This window comes from Megachile rotundata, chromosome 14 (assembly GCF_050947335.1).
Source record: "Megachile rotundata isolate GNS110a chromosome 14, iyMegRotu1, whole genome shotgun sequence".
NCBI lineage: Eukaryota > Metazoa > Arthropoda > Insecta > Hymenoptera > Megachilidae > Megachile > Megachile rotundata.
This window is the reverse complement of record NC_134996.1, coordinates 3,892,577-3,912,316: the sequence shown is the minus strand read 5'-3', so window position 1 is coordinate 3,912,316 and position 19,740 is coordinate 3,892,577. Positions and strand designations below refer to the sequence as shown.

Here is a 19,740-nt window from a genome sequence, read left to right as displayed (position 1 = left end):
AAATTTACAATTTATTTATGTTCCATAAAATACAAGAATTCCACAGTATATAATTTTATGTAGAATATTTGTAATAAGGATGTAATTAAATAGAAAGTCAGTGAATGCTAAATCGGCCGGATGAAGTACATACCTACTGTACTTATTGTAATGCAAGTCTTTTTTATTGGATACAATATTTAAATTTCTTATCTTAAACGAGATTTGAATTTTATAAAATTCAATGTACCATTCATTGCTACACAAAACTACGTGTACGTACTTGAATAAAACTGTACAAATGGAACTAAATATTTATTATTGTTTGATGTGGTATTTAGCAATATTTTTGCATTTAATTGTTCGTATGTTTTGAAATCTAACATTTGGTATGTAACAAGTTAATAAAACTCATAACGCGAGGTGAGGATTACGCGTGCGTAGACACGTGAGCGACAGCTTTCGAGCCTAGCGACAGAACGCGCGTAATCCTCGGGCTTTGATTTGTCCGTGTATTTCCTTAATAATTCAAAAACGAAGCTCCAAGCCCCATTTTTACAAAGGGAAATCTTATTCAGAATCATGCCAACTACTTCCCCATTTCAAGGACCAGCACTAATTGTAAGACACCCTGTATATTCTATGAAAGATGCTACCCCAAAGATGAACTCTAGTCTTCGGATGCTCTCTCTATAATAGTCTTTTCCGGTTCCGGGAAGTTTCCTAGTCTCCCGCGAAACTCAGGGCCTTGTGGTTGTTTTATGGCCCCGACGTCTCAGGGTTGGGCCTCATGACCGTGGTGGTTGTCATTGCGCGACCATGTGCCCTTCGTCTCTGCTTTATAGGGGAACACTATAAAGCAACACTATTTTTTAGAATCTCAGACTTCTACATTTTTTAAATTAGGAAATTTCTAAATTCCCAAATTTCCAAATTCTCAATTTCTAAATATTAAAAATTTTTAATTTTTTAATTTTGCACATTTCCAAATTTCCAAGTTCGCAATATTTCAAATTGTTCAAATTTCCATGTTTTAATTCGGAAAGTTTCAAACTAAAAAACTTACAAACTCCTAATTTCTCAGAGTACTCAAATTTGTAAGTTCACAAGTTTGGGATTTCTGTGCTATTCTCACATTTTTATATTTATAAATTTCCAAATCCACAAATTTTCTAAATTTACAAATTCTTTGCTTCACAAATTGTTCAAATTTCGAGATCTCTAAATTTTCAAATTTGCTACTTTTCAAATTTTCATTTTTTTTAATTTTATCAATACTTTAATTTTTCTACATTTTGTAGTTCCTGGTTTCTAAGTTCCCACATTTCCAAATCCGCAATTTTTCAATTTTACGATCACTATAGAGTAAATTCAATATTGTTAATATTTCAATATTATTAATAAATACTAAAAATTCTGAAGTATTCTGTATAATTCATAAGACTTTCATGAAAATGCTATGAAGTTTTTATCGGGTCAAAATTCGATCACTCACCGTGATTCGCGATTTCAATAAAGTAGAAATAAATTTCCTTCGATGATTCATTTTATAATTGTCTTTATGATTTATTGCACTTGAATTCCGCATCGTTTAGATAAGTTTTGCCGTTTCGCACAAATACACAAGTTACACCATCGCCAGCACAGTTCCTGGTGCGACCCGTGAAAGTAGAATTATTGATGAATTTAGAGTAGAATTATTTATGAAATTTCTGTACCATCAATCAAATCCTAAAAAACTTTTATTGTACAAGACTGCAGATTCTGTTTAATTAGCGCTAATGAAGATACTTCTAATGAAGATACCTTGTGTTTGGAACATCGATTTTGTTTAAACTTGATATAATTATAAAATATGGCAAAAGTAACAATTATGCAAAACCATAGCGCGCAACTCGCAAAAATGTTGCAGAATATTATGTAAACAATCCAAAAATTACAAGCTGATGAAATGGTCCTAGATTTATTAGATCGGAACTTCTGAATACGAGACCCACAAAATTGATATATTTTATTTATTTGTTTATCCTCTTTAATTTGTTTACTAAAACCAATTAAGAAGTAAGTAATTTTTTAATTCTAACAGAAAAAATTATGGGTGCTGTACATTTTTTTGTATTTACTTAAATTTATTATGAAATAAAAGAAAATTTTAATAAATAAATTCTTTAAATAAAACAAATAAAACAAATAAAACAAAATATATTTTTCTTTTATTAAATAAAAAAATTTTTATTTCCTGTTTTTTATTTCATTATTCTTGAAAAAATAAGGAGGAAGCGGAAAATTGTTTGCATTTAACTTTTATCCTTGATATTATCTCAAACGGTTAAATATAAAAAAGAACTTTCTTTTACAAGAACTTACAACGTAAATTACTCCACCATTTTGGAAAGATGCGCGCCACAGTTTTGCAAAAGTATTACTTCGAATGACATTACGATCATACAAAAAATCGAAACAAACGTTCTGAAGGTCACTAGTCTGTAAGAAATATGCAATATAAGAAACGAGAGGATCGAATTGCAGCAACCAGCTATAGGCTAATAATCCGATCATAAAGAAGGAATTTGTTTCTCATGCAAAAGTTAAATATAGTCGAGCATGTAACTTAACGTATCATTAACTTTTAGTGCGCCGTAATCTATTTTAGTAGCATCGTTACCCAGGGACTTTCATCGAAGTAATTCCATGCATTTTCACTGGAATCGCGCACCGGTGCTTTCTAAATACCCAGATAGTGTGTTGTCTCCGTATCTGATAAATCTCGATGCGGTTTGTAGCACAGAAAGTCCGTCATCGTGGTGTCGGCAAGTTTTCCTTTGATTTATAGCCAAGACATATTAACTCGTTCGACGACCTTCTCTTCTGGCATCCACGAGATCTAACCCCGCCTTTCTCACGGTGCCGTCACAAAAGAGACTTACGTGGGATTATATCGAATCCTAATCACCTAAGAAGGTTACGTGTCTACCTAGGGAACGGCGAGCCATGGTCTCGGCTGAGGCGAACGCTAATTACACTAACGAACTTAACAGAATACTGGTTGCATTTTGCGCGTGCTACGTCAATCGTGTAATTACCTCCCGTTGATCACCTCTCCGTTTAACTTTGACATTGTTGTCGATAATCGAATTGCCTACTTTCTTTTAAACTATTTCGATTGATTTGTAATTAATTATCGTTAATTGAGTTTGCACTAATGCTGCAGCTTTTGGAAGGGAAAGATTCGTCAGGATTTTTTGAAAAATAATTCGAGTACTGTGTATGACAAATGTCGATGTTGAAAGTTGTGTTTCTACGTGGATTAGAATATTAATGATCTTACTCACAATATCGGTTAAGATATTTTAAATTTTCCTTAGGTATTTTACTTTAAATTATTATTTATATTGTATGCTATGAAGGTCAAAAAACTAATATAATATTAATAATATTAGCAATAGAATAATAGGACAAATTGATATTTTGTTTTGAGGTACTTCTTACTGGGCAAAATTATTTTTATAATAATCTGATACTTATTATTAAAATTAAACTTTCCATCTTAAATCACCTCTTATATGTATAGTAAACAGTTCTGCACTTTCATAGTATTTAATTACAGGTTGCGTGACGTATGTTGTAAATGACAGCTTCCAATCATAAAATTTTCAATCCCCAATGTCCACTGCTTAAATTTCCAAAAAATTTTAAATTTAGATTGTTCAAAATTCAAAATATCAAAAATTGTAGATCCTTATATTTTGAATGTTGAAATTTTTTAATGTTCGAATTTTCCTAATTTTTAAATTTCTGAACTCTAAATTTTTTAATTTTCAAATATCCACTTACATTTTCAAACTCCTAAACTTTCAAATTCTTATAGATACACGTTTTCAAACTTCTACATTTTTAATCTGCATAGTAAATTTGTAAATTTTTAAAATGTTCAAACCTCCCAAGATATTCAAGTTTTCAATTGTAAGACTTCGGAACGTATCAAAAGCCTTGAGTTTTAAATTTTAAAATTCCTAAATTTTAAATCCCTTCATTTCTAAATAGTTTGTTTAATTGCCTCATCTCCAGATTTTCGAATTTCGAGGTATTTAAATTTTCAAGTTCTTATTTTTAGATCCTCAATTTCCCAAATTCCCAGTCGTCAAAATTTTCAATCTTCGAATTTTTAAATTAAAAAATTTCCCAGTTTTATACATATATTTCTTAAAATTCTTGAATACTCAAATTTTTACATTTTCGACTTCCAAAATTCTGGAATTCTCTAAATTTGTTTATATCTCTAAGTTTTCTTCTTACCGAACAACCAAAATTGCTAAATTTTCAAATCTCTCAACTTTTAGAACTTAAAATGAAAAATTTCGCAAGTTTTGAAATTTGAAAATTTTTTGGTCCAGAAGTTTGTAGACTTGCAAATTTATAAATCAAGAGCGGTAAAAATTTTTTTTTTTATATTGATTATTTTCGAAAAGCTGGTGTATGAATTTGTTATTCAAAAACTTAATAGACGGATATCATCCTTCAAAATGTTATAAAGCTTAATAAAATATTGAAGTGTCAGCAATATTTAGAAACCTGAATGTAAAACACCGTAGTATACGTAAGTTCTTGTACGTGAAAATACGAAAGCGGAAAATAAATATTGAAATGAAATTTTCAAACTCAGTTTTTTTCAAAATTAATCCTGAAATAAAGTTTGTTACAAACGCTAGAAAAGTAAAGAGCGGCTTTTACCCCCCTGAACGACTCGCTTTGCAAATAAAGATCGTGGGATTCGTGTGGTGTGGGGTTAAGGAGTGAAATTCACAGGTTAATATATTTTAACAACAAAATTTATTCAATAAAACGGTAAGAAATGAAACTAACAAATAACAATAACAACAAAATAAAGAAATAGATATTATAAATGATTAGTTAGAATAGAGAACTAAATATATTTTGATATAACAATAATAGTAGTAATAGAAATAATAGTACTTGACAAATTAAACAATATGTAATAGATAATCGTGAATTTAATGAAATGAAACTCGCTGGTTAATACTTTATATTGGATCGTACCTAAGTCTGATCTCTGATAAAGCTACATTCGCTTTTATAATATTAACTAAATTTGATATTCTTTATATATTCGATTCTCGTGTTCGAAGCTATCGCAATGACAAAATTGTGACTTGTATAAATATTCTTTTACGGAATTAATTAATATTAGCGCTTTATAGTATACCGCGGCAAGGAATCCGACCTAAGTGTGATTCTCTAAGTGTACCTAAATACGCTTTCGCAAAATCTAACGCGGAAATCGACTACGGAAATTACGCTAGAGTGAGAACAGTATTCTTTTATTAACTCAAATTACCAAAATTTATTTGTATCTAATGAATTATGTCTTCGGAACAGTTATCCTTTTTATTATCTGACTCGGCAACTAATGGTCCATGACCCTTTTAGCCAAAACGAACACTGACAGCCGAAAACAGATCGCTTAATTGGAGAGCTTGCGTTAGCTGGCTACTAGAACGACCCAACGATACCGGAATCAGGTGAACAGTATAAGTCTGACAGGGTAGCAAATCAATTGATTCTAACATAAAGCCGTCATTGCTGAACTGCCACCCAAAAAACACGGGCTTCAGAGACCAAGCCTCTCAAATGGAGAGCCTGCGTTAGCTAGCTACAAAACGACCCAGAGCGAGCTCCGAGAATCTGAAGGCGCGGTAGCAATCCGACGAAAAATCAAATATGACTAACTGAGAGCTATCGTTTTGATATCTTAGCTTTCCTTGGCGCTAAGTATAGCTCTCTCCCAAAGAAGTTTCAGATACGAGATCGTTTGAATGGGGAGCCTGCGTTAGCTAGCTACTAGAACGACCCACGATCAAGTATCTAAATGGCGTATACCCGCTTGACCAATCAAGTATCAAGATTCGTTTCGGCTCTTGACAGCGAAAACTGTTCCGTTTTCTTGCGCCGCCTCCGAAAAGGTTGAAATGTATTTAATATAATACCTAACGAGTAAATAGGTTTCATTCATATCTGTTACGTAATTGTATGATTGAATGAAATAGAAATTACTTCATTAGGAAATAGAAATTATTTTATACTTTTTAGTGCATTTCGAAGTCGGCGTATTTTTTTTCTAAAAATTATTTTTATACTCGCAGGTTTGCCGAATTCTTGGAATTTCTGTGACGTCAGAATATCTAAATTTTCATATGAATTCGTTATTATACATTAATTATAAAATTGAATGGTTTAATTATACTTTAAATGTCGCTCTTTAATTTCTGACTAACATTTTGATATTAAAATAATAGTATAATGGTGTTTTAGCGAAAAATACATTTTCTGTCCTTTTCTATCAGAGCCGAGTCTATTTCGATTTATAGCTTTCTAGTTTAAGGAAATAATTTTGGTTCTCGGGGCTTTCGGGGCGATCATCACGGCACGTAGGCACATCATAGCGTAACGGAAATTTCTCATACAAAACTATTTATTAGTATTAAAATAAAATAATACATAATCTTGGTTTAATCGTTCTACTTAATATTCAATTATTGGTGTGAAAAATATTACCTACTCTAAATCGAAATTATAAGATAATTAGTATAAATGAAAAAATATATATATATATGTATATACTGATTACCGACTGTCGAATTTGATAGATATGGTAATAGATTCGTAATGTACTGTCGGTAATTGCCTAATACTGTCGATAATAGATCTGAGGTGTGGTGTTGTAAAAAAAAGGGTTCCGCGGGACGTTACACATGCTAAAAAGTTTTATGATATAAATGGATAAGAAGTATTCTTCTGGCTAACAAATTGGTGGTAGTGAACAATAAGACCGTTAATTGCGGAGTGTTCAGTAAAAATAAAATAATACGTTTCGTAAAAAGTGGTTTACCTGTAACATTTCCTAAACGCCGAAATATTAACGAAACAAAAGAAAGGTGAAAAACGAGAAGACCCGCGAATGAAAATAAACTGTCGGCCGTGTAGACAGTGGCACAGAAAGGGAAAGAGCACACTGTTGCTTGGCAAGCCAGCACGCTTTCGGCCTCTATGTATACAACCACGATTCGTGTAATCGTGCTCTTCACCCCGTTTCTCGCTATAGAATGCAACACGCGACCCCTGCACACGCTCACGTGCCTGTTACGTGCGCCACAAGTGGCTGCGAGCAACATCGTTTACCAGTCATGTACCCTGTCACTTCCGCCCTCGTGTTGTTGTAACTTCTGCACCATCCTGTTCCTCGTTGTATCGTTCATTTGATGCTTTGTACCCTCGAATCACTGTTTGCGTAACGATGTTATTTTTCCGTAATACTTTCGAGTTGTTTGAAATATGATACTTGACGCTATACGCATGGACTGGCTGCATACAAATATAATAATTACAATATATTTATTATTATATGTGCATTAGACGATATATGACGTAAAATATCGATAAAATTACTCTTTTCTTTGATCCTAACCTTATTATAAAAATGTTGATATTCACTCTCTACCCGTTCTAGAGTAAAAGGGCTTAGCCGCCTTACCAAAAGGAGTCCTCGCCTTGCCCACTCCGCGATCACATCCTTAAGGAATAATGTGCCTATTCACTTCAACACAACGACTAGCTGCTTGTTTTTCTCCGTTCTCCACATTCGAACAAATAAATAGACCTACGATATCCGATTGTCATGTGATTTCAAATTACTGGCAATCGTTTGTCGCTTGCATTACTTGCTTATGATCATCTTCTTCAAATTTCATGCTGTCCATTACTTCCATAAGTCGTGTAAAACCAAAACAACAACAGGCTAATTACCTTCAACGATTCTCAAAAATACGTTAATTGTTATCCTGAAGTTGAATATTTTATTAGGTGATAGTTTCATTTTTAATAAATCGTACTAAATACATTTACATTATTTTGTTACATTTATTGTTCATAGTGTCAAGTACTTAATGCGAATATTTTCAGTTAGGCAAGTGAATAAATTCTTATAAATAATAGAGGTTATATTAGGTTATTTAATTCTCTATAGATTTGTCAAAGAGAATATCGAAAGAAATAAAAGTCGTGTAGATATCAAACTACATATTTCATTAACTGATAATTCTAGCCGTAGCAAATGCAAGTATTTATATCCAACTTGGAAAAATCTGAACCGTGAGGGCAATCTTCCACCATTTGATCTACCCATTTTCAATACAATGTTGAAACATAGTGCACTTAGACATTGGAAAACTACAGATCTAGATTTAAGTATGTCGGTGTAGAGAACTAGGGATTTGCAAATATATGTCCGTATATGCTTGATTTGAACACGTATCGCTTGCATAGTACAGGTAAAAATGCATGGACCATATAACGTGTGAGAGTACGACTCATAGCGACATAACGCATGATTTCATAACGCGTGGCTACACAATGCGTGATTATGCAATGCATGTCAGTGCAACACCTGACAATATAGCATCAAATAATACTGTAGTACAGTAAATAATATAGTAAATAGTGCAATAAAATATTAAGGTTAATGACATAGCTATTCTTTCACACGCAATCAAATATAAAATTTAGGAGGCACAAAAGTTGCGAATATAAAGTATAAATGTTAATCGTGATTTTTGCAGGTAAATATTTGAAACGTCAGGGATTTGAAAATGATTAGGTTGTTAGCATTTTGAAATATGACAGCAATTCGCACAGATTATTACAGAGTGTACAATATTAATTTAATTGAAATATGAGGGATGGACAGAACGTTAATTTGACTCTAATTTTGCACATAGTTGGGGGAACACCGTGTTTAATAATGCATTGAATGCACATGGGGAGGATACTGCTCAAAATTTCATGAGAGATTTAAAGTTTTCGCTTTTCCATATGCTGTACACGTAGTACTAGAATCATAAATAAAATATGATACAGTGGACACGTGTTTTCGCATATACATATATAGATATGTTTTTTCCTTTAATTGTTAGTTATTCTAACTCTGTGTTCCTACTTTATAAACGTGATCCTTTTTTTAGAAAATTCGAAATACTCGTCAATCTTTATACGTAGTATTTGATTGTCCTGTGTTGTATGCAAAATATTTAGCAGAGTGTAAAGATATATTTAATGCGACAGACATTTGGAGTGTATCTACATAATTTCTTATGCCCTACTGAATATAATAATGTTTTGCATAACAATCGATACAGCAAAGGTCAATTAAACACCAAATATAATAAACTAATGAATATTCCACATAAATTATTCACAATAAATTATTTATTTCAATTTACGCTGTAGTAATTTGTACATGAATTATCATTAATATTGGTTACATAGAAGACTAATTTATAAGCATTTATCGACTATAATAATTAATCAAATTCATTTAACGAATCGTTGCGCACTATTTACCTGGAGGATTCCTTAATAATTTATTAACGTTCTGAGTAATTAATATTTTTCTTTTATTTATTCAGTAAAAGAAATCGGTCGGGGATTAAGGAGACGAACAAATTATTAAATTATTTGTACTTCAATCTTATTTTTCAAAAACCTAGAAATTCTTCAAGTATACGAGTATTATAACAACATTTGTATTTAAAATTTTCAATAATATTTTTATTTACTACTGATTATAATTATTTTCAATTCTTAATTAAATAATTAAATAATTTTTCCACGCAATAGACAAACGATATTCTGCAAAATGACATACTAAACACGTTAACCGCAGTTGGAATTATCATTGATTATTTCAGTCATAATTAATTAATAACTAAACGTTTTTTTTTAACAAGCGAATTTAAACTATTGTCCAACCTACCAATATCGGTTTTCATAAAAAGAGCAATAATTTATTTTATTACAATAAGAAAATCTTATTGTTAGCACTGTTTTTCTTGTATTATTACGTGAATTTGTGGTAACCATATTTCTTTGAAGAAAATAAAAACTATTTACTGGAAAATATAAACACGTGCATAAGTTTAAAAAAAAATTATTTTTACACTTTTCACAAAAATGAATTATTTAAAATCAATCAATCTGCATTTGAGAAACTCATAACACTATGTGCAATATTAATATAAAAATTGTATTTAATATAAATGTTTCGATTTTCGAGTGCGTCTTTTCATTGATCCACGTATTGTTCATTATTGAAAATATTCGTTCTGTGGGAGTGATATTGATTTGGTTAGAGTTATGTCGTTTTTATCAATAAATAACATTTATTCAATTCATATGTCAACACCTTTTTTCGACAAATATATACATGATCTTGAAGTTTGCATTTTAGGGTATTTTATTAAATAGCAGTGCTACGTATACTTTAGTCTTTCGTCTATTCTATATAGTTAAAAATAGAAGATATAAAAATGTAGTTTAAACTTAAAAAATATAGGTTATAGATAGTAATTCTTGTACATTGGAAAAGCTATTGATATGTTATATGATAAGATTTTAGTTACCTATGTAAGATTTGTAATCAAATATGTCCTCAAAAACAATAAAACATTTTGGTCCATTCATTAGATCTGGGAAGTGAAAAGTAGAATTACAATTTTTAGAATGTTTTTAAGCACTGTGGAAACATTTAGAAATTTGATTCCATCACCTGTTAATAACAAGAAATGTCAATCTAATGTCTCTGTGGACCTATTCAACTACACATCTTAATTCGCCAGATACATACCAAAATGGCTGGTTCAGATGGAAAGAAATAAACCTAAAGGACAAAGTAGTAAAATAAAGAATCGACGTCTAACATAAAGTACGTATGATCACAGTAGTGATACCGCAGATAATAAAAACAGTAGTATTATTTATAACAGTAAGCTAACTGCTAGTTAAAAACGAAGCAAATTTATAATTTTGATCAGCAATGCAGTTATCGTTTCATCCAGCAAAAATTGTCGATTGGAAGTACAAAAGCTTCCTGTGCGTATCGATTAAGTATTTTTATTCGCTCACACGTTACGCGGTTCTCTGTCTGATGTGTCAAAGTAAATCCTCTCGCTGACAGAATCGCGAAACTCATTGCGTATAATAACGCAGGGCCACGGGGTTCGGTGAATTTACGATTAACGGGAATACGAAATGACAGTCGTTAGCCCTTTGATTAATATTGAATCTGCAGGATATTGTAAATAATTGCGCATAGTCGATTAACGATGCGCTCGAACGTACAAACGCGATCCAAAAACCAGCCGCGTCGACTCGATTATGAATGCTGCAGGCTATGCTGTGAAACGCTCGCTCGTCATCGCTCGAGTTAACTGCAATAGACACGGTTAACCCCGCGGATCTTAACGTGGATTCTCGTATGTCAGACTCGACAAAACTGTCCTTTATAGATCAGGTTAATCATAGTTCACATTGTGTCTATTGAAACGATCGAGTCTCTTCGAGACTGATCTCTATCAAACTTAAGCCATTTATTTGCGAAACCTCGTTATTCGTATGTGATTGACAACCATTTTTATGCTTTTGTAGAAATCTTTATAACCAAATCAATTGTATAGGACAAATAACGAATATTTTTAATTATTTCGAGTAAAAATTGTTATATAAATATATGTTTCATACACAATATTTCTGGCGTCTTTATGGAAAAGTTTGCAATTATATCGATTAACTATATGTTAAGAATAAGTAGACAATTTTTATCACATCAGTTTGGTCCACTGTAAATACAGAAGCAAAAGAAGGTAAATTTTAAAAATGTTGTATTTTTTATTCCAATTATAAGCAGGCAGATTTGGTAATTATTATTTGGTTTAAGGACTGGGGCAATTTCTGTAAATAGTATCGATGACTTTGTCATGATGAAATTTAGAAAAACCGGTAAACTGGAATTTTGGATTGAATAAATTTATTATGTTTTGAATATCTAGCTAGCTCTATTAAACATAGGTTATGAAATATTACAAAATTATTTGTAATTAATTACCTAAATTTAGCAAAAGTTTGAAGTTTTGATTCTATATATAACAAAATGATCTGATGTTGACCCATTGTAATTCATTGAAATAAACATTAGATCCATAAGAAAATTTACAAGTCACGCAGCTATAGATGATATAGATAATGTAAGGATGGCTTAAATAAAAATCCAAGAATCGATGTAAACGTGTTTATTCGGGCAACCGTTAACGAATGACGACCGGCTCCCGGTCGTCCGCTCTCTCGTCCGTTAAACAAACGACGATCGGCAATAATTCTTACGATGTACATGCATCTCGCATAGCGCACGCTTACAATAAAGTATTTACATTCTTAATTTACATTCTTTTTTAGAAGTTCCATAACAAAGACGTAGAACGCTAAGCATGCATTTAGCAAATTTATTTGTAATAAGCTAATCAAACACGTTTACATTAAAATCACATTAAATTAACATTACAATTCATAAATTACATGCATGTAGCTATCATAACATTCAGTGTTAATCAATATTGCAGTCCTGTAACCATCCATATAAAATCTGAAGAAGATTTTAAAAAATGTCTACAAACCTCACATTTTCTTTTAGAATATTTCGTAAGAAAAACTTAGAACCTGGTCCAGTATTTGATAAAATTATTTATAACTAGTTAATTAAAATCGTGTTCCTTAAAATTGATAACAAATTTATATAAAAATTCCCAAGTCTAGATATTTGTGATGTATTAACACTTATGAAAATATTCTATATATTAACATACAATCCTGTGACATAGTTCGCCTTCAAATACTTTTATAAATTTTGTATCTTTTTTCAAGAGGTCTCATTGCGAAAGAGTAGCACTTGTGTAATTATTATATGTTGTTAATATTGAAGTATTAATAATGAGAACAATATTAGAACTACAGTAATAGAACCTGAAAGAAGTCCACTTTCATTAGAATCTCGTATCCGTTTCCAAGAAATCTAATTACAAAAACGTAGAACGTGTATGATTATTATATATAGTGATCATTGAAATATTAATAATTTTAACAATATTAAAGCGGTGGTAATAAAAATCTAAAAAGATTCAATTTGAAAAGGGATATATGATAGAGGTATCCTTTTCCAGGAGGTCCCGCATTAAAAATTAGGAAGCATGATCTCGTAGCCGGGAGAACTATTAAGATCGAGATTGCGCAAGGTTATTAGCCCCGTAAGTTGCAAGCAGGACGAGGGGGCTAGAAATTAAATCTAATCGTGCCAATGAAGCCCGTCGCCTTCATCCGATTTCATCTTCATCCACGAAGATAGGTGGCGGAGGATCGAGAGACAGATCCACGCGTTTAACTCTCACCAAACAACGAAAGCGAGAATAGAATCGAAGAGGAGCAGCTCGCGAGCAACAAGAGTAGAATCGCAACGTGGACGAGATAGAAACGAGGATAAAACGTGGCCACGCGGCAAGGGTGAACGGGAGGGTGATTTGGGTGCAGAGTAGATGGGCGAAAGGTGGTGGAAATGTGCGGGACGGGCGGTCGATTTGACATGGGGCTCCATATAATCAACCAGCTAGCGTATTTATGGTCGAGAGCCACCCACTACCCTCGGTGTGTACCCATTCCTCATTCCTGCGTCCTGCTCGACACACAAGGCTATTAAATTTGGAAACTCTATACTCCCCGTTGCATGCATACACGTTCCCATCGCGATACGTGCATGTATACTGTACCGACGTTACTCGCTCAAACCTACTGCGTTTTATAAGCGCATCAAAGTTAATGGCTGAGGCGCTCCCTGCAATTCCGTCTAAAGCGCACCCCTCCTCTGTTCTCTACGTTTGTGCCATCCCCGCCAGAGCCTCGACCGACTGTGCGCGGATTCATGAGGTGACGTATACAGGGCTGCTTTTTAGTGCGACGGTAACTCTGCAAATTTTGAGAAATAATGGCCAATACAAAGAAATTGCAAGAAAAGCAATGCAAAGCTATGGGCCATGCTTTTGAGACGGATCATATAAGTGTGTAATGATTGTACTTCGTCTTTCGATCACTCAATTTACTTTAAGGACACAAAAATTATTTAATAAATGGTCACAAAATGATTGAGGGTATATGGTGTCTGGTCAACTTCATAATTTGCCCGAGCATCGTGATGTTGTGTTTTTATGCTCCTTTCGAAAATGAGAAGTGTAGAGTAGAAAGTCGGAGGAGTGAAAGAGAAAGTCGACGAAAAATGTGGATTCGTATAAGTCTGGCTGCCAAGTGTACAGTTTGACACTGGCCAGGTGTGCACGAATCTCTGAAAACATTGAAGATTATAGAATAGGAAAGAAGTGCTTTGGAAACACCTTAAAGAAGAAAATATTAGGAAAGTTTAGGAGAAGAGATAAGTATACCGTGATTTGCCAAAGACGTGATAGCAGATGCTACCACAATACGATCTGCGTTAGCTAACTAGCTATTTTGGGCTGATTATTGCCGATATATAGTACTGAAGCAGGGTATAAAGTCCTTTTTTATCCAGGATCTTACTATTATTGGAAATGTAATCATGGAAAATTTTGGTTGTTTACTTACAAAGAGAAAGGGCTGTAAATTAGGTAGAATGAGTGGATGATACTTTACCTGTGGGACTGAACGGTGGGTGGAACATTACACCTGGAAAGACGAAAGGTATTCTAAATTCTAAATTCTCAAACACATACATTTTTCAACTTTAATACTTTTTATTATTATATATAGGAAATTTTTAAATTTGATACTTTCAAATTATTTATCTAATAAACTTTTAAATTCCAAATTTAGAAATTCTTAAATCTCCCATTTTCAAATTTTAAATTTTTTAAATGTTTCCATTCCTAAATTCCCTACTCTCTTCAGTAAATTCAGAATTTGGAAGCTTGAAAATATGAGAATTTAGGGATTTGAACAGTCGGAACATTTAAAAATGTTATGGTTTTGAAATTTGAGAATTAAAAGATATGAAAATTTAATAATTCAGAAATTCGGGGATTTAAAAATTTAATACTTTGAAAACTCGGAGACTTGAAAATTTAATAATTTGAGAATTTGAAAAATTGAAATTCCGTTTGAAAATATGGATTTATTAAAACTCGAGAATTTGGACATATAAAACTTGAGCAGTACAGAAATTGAATAATTAAATTAGTTAGAAATTTCGATATTTTGAAAATTGGAAATTGGATCTTTTTTAATTTGACAATTTGGAAATATATGAACTATTGAGAATTTAGCAGTGTAATTATTTAGAAATTCAATGTTGAGACATTTTTAAAATATAGACTCCTAAAAATTTGAAAATTGGAGAATTTGGAAGATTCGAATTTCAACACTAAGGAAATTGAAGAATTCCATTATTTAAAAATCTAGAAATTTGGAAATTATGTGACTACGAAACATTTTCAACTTCAGTAATAGAAATTTTAAACAGTTTTTAAATTTAGAAATGACAAAGTTAAAAAAATTGTACTCTTAAGATTAAAAAATTAAAAAAGTAAAATACTAAAATATAAAATATTAAACTATTCAAGAATTTGGAAGTTTTTAAATTTGGAAATGTATAAATTTCGATATTCGCAAATTAAAAAATATAGGAGATTGAGGATTTCAAATTTGCATATTTCACCATAATCAAAGGCAAGTAATATGAATGCTGTTCTTCTACACCAATTACTATTTATAGGAAGACTTCGTTCTACCAGAACGTATTAACATTTACCATTGTTCATTTTACTCTTCAACCCTGATCATAAATTTTCATATTTCCTAAAAAACGTATCTGCCACGTGAGAAGTGAATAAACTAGAACATCAATTACACAACACCACACTAACTATCGTACGATAGTTATTATAACTGTCTCTAAGAAACGAATCTTTTAAGAGGATATTTTACTAAAGATTTATTACCATGAATACGAGTTTCTTGTTACGACATGAAACGAAGACAGTAGAATAGGTGAACGTAGAGCATTTTAAACGCGCGCGATAATGCTGTCCCTGACAGCGGTACGCGGCGAGTAACCGAGCGGCAAGTTTTAACAGTCATCCCTTTTTCTTGACGCGGCCGATAGTAAAGTTGGCTCGCCTGGATCCAGTTAAATTACACCGATCTTTTATTGCGACACGTTTATACGTCGGTGCAGCGATACGTGTATCGTTACCGGAAACTCGTGGGGCGCCTCCACGGCCGTATTCCGGCTTGTTCGACCTACAGATTCGCCGGGGATTGTAAACAAAAATACGATCCTACCACCTGTACGGCAGCCAGCTCGTATAAGAGGTGCTTTTTTAATGGTTTATGCTGAGTTGCGTCGACAATCGTTCACCCTTGTTTTGTTGCTTTTTTCATGCTCCAAGTACGGTAGAGCTTTCCGTATCCGAATACTCTAATATTTGATCATTCTAATATTTAGTGTTAGAAGCTCGACTATACATATTACCAGTTTATTTTAGTCTTTTCGGACTTGGAAAAATTCCGGTTATCAAGTAATGAAACGAAAGGTATAACGCATCTAATTTCAAATCCTCACTTTAGAATGTGATTTTATTTTGTTTCGAGTGTTAAAATTGCATTGGCAGTAATTTTGGAATACTATGGCGTTGCTGAGGCTCGCTTATCTATGAAATATGAATGTAAATAGTTTAAAAATAAATCAGTCTTGTAGTCTTGCCAGTAGCCATGCCAGTAGGTAGTCGAATTTTTGCGTTCCTTGCTATCAGGTCTATTGTTGAAAAAAAACGGCAAGAAAGGAAAGAAACAATTGTCTTTCCAAAATCGCCAAATCTCTAGACCGTCAAATAGCTAAATTCCCAAATTCTCAAATTTCCAAATTTCTAAATCCCAAAACTGCTCCAATCCCTACATCTACAAATTCCCACATCCCCAAATCTTTAGATTTTAAATAGCTAAATTTCCAAATACTTATATTCCCAAAATCCAAAATCCTGAAATTCTCAAATCTTCAAATCCTTAAATACCTAAATCCCCGAATCACTGGATTGTCAAATTCCTAATACCTTAAATCTCTGGATTTTTACACCTCTAATTTCTGAAATTTTTAAAAATCCCTAAAAGAAATTGTTTTTTCTCCGTTATCGCCTTCCTTTTCTAATCGTATATGGTAGAGCCAAAGCAAGAAGCGGAGAAGTTCGACTAACTATTTGTAAGTTGCTAGCACGCGTTAGTGGCATAATGTGGATGTCGCCTTAGAAAAGTTCAGTTGATTAGTTACTTATATTATACACACAATGTACTATAATACAATTGACGTAATAAGAATGTATATTTATGAACGAAAAACTTTTAAATTAATTTCAGTTTGAAAGTGTCCTCATGGCTCAGTAACTAAACTATATTTGTGGTATGTCCTGGTAATTATTTAATAATACTGTCGCAAATATTATATATGTATTTATTTATTTTTATCATTTGATAAAAGAAGATGTTAATATGTTGTTAAATGAAAATGTTTTATTTATAATAAATTCATTTGACCAATTGCAGTGGGTTTTTCTGGCCACTTTTGTCCCCCTATTAATGAAGACGCAAGTTGTATACTATTGTTTTCGATTTGATTCGTTGCATATTACATATCGATATAAAGTAAAAAGATCGCATTCCGATTTGTGACAAACTAATATTTCCTTTTATTGGAAACAACAGATAAAACGATATGTTGTTCAACATTTTAAAATATTGAAATCAGTCGCATTTTATTGTTACGCGCCGGAGGGGTACAGCACGTGGCTGGGGGCTGTATTTAATTATGGTAGTTGTTACTAGGCTAACTCAGGTTTAATTAACCTGAGCGCCAAAGGAATTAGACGTGAAGGTGAACCGACGTGTGCCTAACGCTGGGTGCTCCAGGAGGTTGACTATGGTGAACTAGCCGACGTATAGCTAACGCCGGGTGTCAGAGGAAAGGTCAAGACGTGAGGATGAACCGACGTATGGCTAACGACGGGTGCCCCTTGAAAGTGATATATGAACTAGCCGGCATATGGCTAACGCCGGGTGTCACGGGAAATGTTAGTGTAGGTCTCATAACTAGATTTTACAGTGTACCTCAAACGCCTAAGATGCATTGACAGGTGGGTTTTTGAACTCTGGTTACAATCAATTGAGGCAGTATTTAAATATATAAAATTGAACATTTTAAGCGATCCTTGCCAAAACCGGGTTCTACAAGTGTTCGAGTGTACTTATCGATTAAGGTGACTTTACTATCCGAGAGTTTAAATGTTACTTTAATTTGAATTTGACGAATTTAACAAGTTTCGACTTCAATGAAACGAGAATCTAGTCCTTCCCAGTTTTAACGAAAACGAGCAAACGGGGACCCAAAAGTAAGTTAATAAAATGCGTAACAGCAGACTTACGTACTGTATGGTTTAATTTGTCTCGATTGGGACTGTAACTTGATCTTGATTAAACAGACTTCTCTAAACTTGGCGTAATGATTCTAATAGAACTCGAACAGAAGTTCCGTGTTAGTCGACGTGCAAGAATTAACTGGGCCCGACACGTCTTCCCCACAACCCTTTTTATACCCAAAAAATGGATGTAAAAACGAGTGGCGGTAGAAACGGAGTGAACGTATCAACGCGACGAATGATGCGTCTAACGAATTTTCATCGTGTTGGCCTACAGACGTCAGAGATTCTTGGGCGAAGCGTAATAAGGAAACCTTAATCGCTGGGAAAACTTGACGAGATTAAACTCTTTTTTCGCGGTGGTCTTTCACTATGTTCGAACAACCAACTCCGAAATAGAAAACTTTTGGCGTACAGAACATTATTTATTATTTTATAGATTAATTAGTTATTAAAATATCCGTTAATAACTACATTAATAACTTTAGTAAATTAGTCCATAAAATATGTATAGATTGTTTTTTTTTCAAGCGGTATCAGTTTAAAAAAAAAAAACGGATAAATAATAGTTTTAGGTGAACGCAAATGTTTTCTTTTCATACTTATAATAACTCAATCAGTGGTATACATTATTTTCATAAATCAATTAAAAAATGTTTAATTATGAAATGTTATTGTAAGAATTTTTGTTTAAGTGGTATAAATTTGTTTGTATGAATCAATAATTAAAACAACTTTCTGGCACCAATAATTATTAATTATTATAACTAAAGCCCTTAATGTCCTTGCAATTGTTAATAGTTCATACGTTTAAAACGTCATAGGCAAGCTGGTTGTTTGATCAAATAAAATCATAAGAAGTCTGATTTTCTTTATTCCATTTAGTTTTGTTTCGTAAGCTTTAAGTGATTGCGTTGTGTTTCTTAACTTAATTGCTTTTAACGTAAGTATTATTTGATATCATTGTTATCAAATTAGAAGATCTCTTATACAATTAAAAATGAAACTATGGAACAAACTTTAGCATCTTATCCTGATCGCACAGTAATGCTGGTTAATATTAGGGGTACCGAAAAGTAATCAAAATTTCTTCGATGATTTCAAAGTTTTTCTATGAAAAATCGAAGGACTTTCTTCAAAAAGGGAACAATTGCCTTTAATCTGGCAATAAGCGTTAGGAAGTGATAGAAATTATTTTGTTGATTTAAGATTTCTTTAGTAAATAAATATTTTTCACCAGCGAACAAAATTTTGATTATTTTTCGGTACCCCTAATAATACTAATAAAGTTTTTCCGCTACTATATTTTAATTATTTTTATTATATTTCCCGAAATGAAACCCACGAATGGATAATATTAATTCAGGATTTTAGTGATTCTAATTCAGGATAATAATTCAGGATTAGTATAAAATAAAATTCTTGGTTATTAGTT

The 19,740-nt window shown here is 32.5% G+C and overlaps 1 protein-coding gene and 1 long non-coding RNA gene across 4 annotated transcripts in view; one reads left to right on the top strand and one right to left on the bottom strand.

The window, feature by feature from the left end:
• LOC105661769 (protein meiotic P26-like) overlaps nucleotides 1-19,740 on the top strand; it is a 263,978-nt gene that overhangs the window by 193,701 nt on the left and 50,537 nt on the right. Inside the window, exon 6 of one of the 3 annotated variants that reach the window (XM_076539774.1) lies at nucleotides 13,041-13,130. The exons of the other annotated variants lie outside the window; for them this stretch is intronic. Within the exon in view, the coding sequence (XP_076395889.1) occupies nucleotides 13,041-13,055 (15 nt within the window). The 3' untranslated portion in view covers nucleotides 13,056-13,130. Of the gene's footprint in view, nucleotides 1-13,040; nucleotides 13,131-19,740 lie in introns of those variants that run through there. 3 annotated transcript variants of the gene reach the window in all.
• LOC143265785 (uncharacterized) lies at nucleotides 13,236-18,445 on the bottom strand. The gene is made up of 3 exons (XR_013040489.1): nucleotides 18,316-18,445; nucleotides 14,536-14,568; nucleotides 13,236-14,209 (listed from the first exon to the last, which is right to left on the bottom strand). It is a non-coding gene; the product is annotated as an uncharacterized LOC143265785 (long non-coding RNA).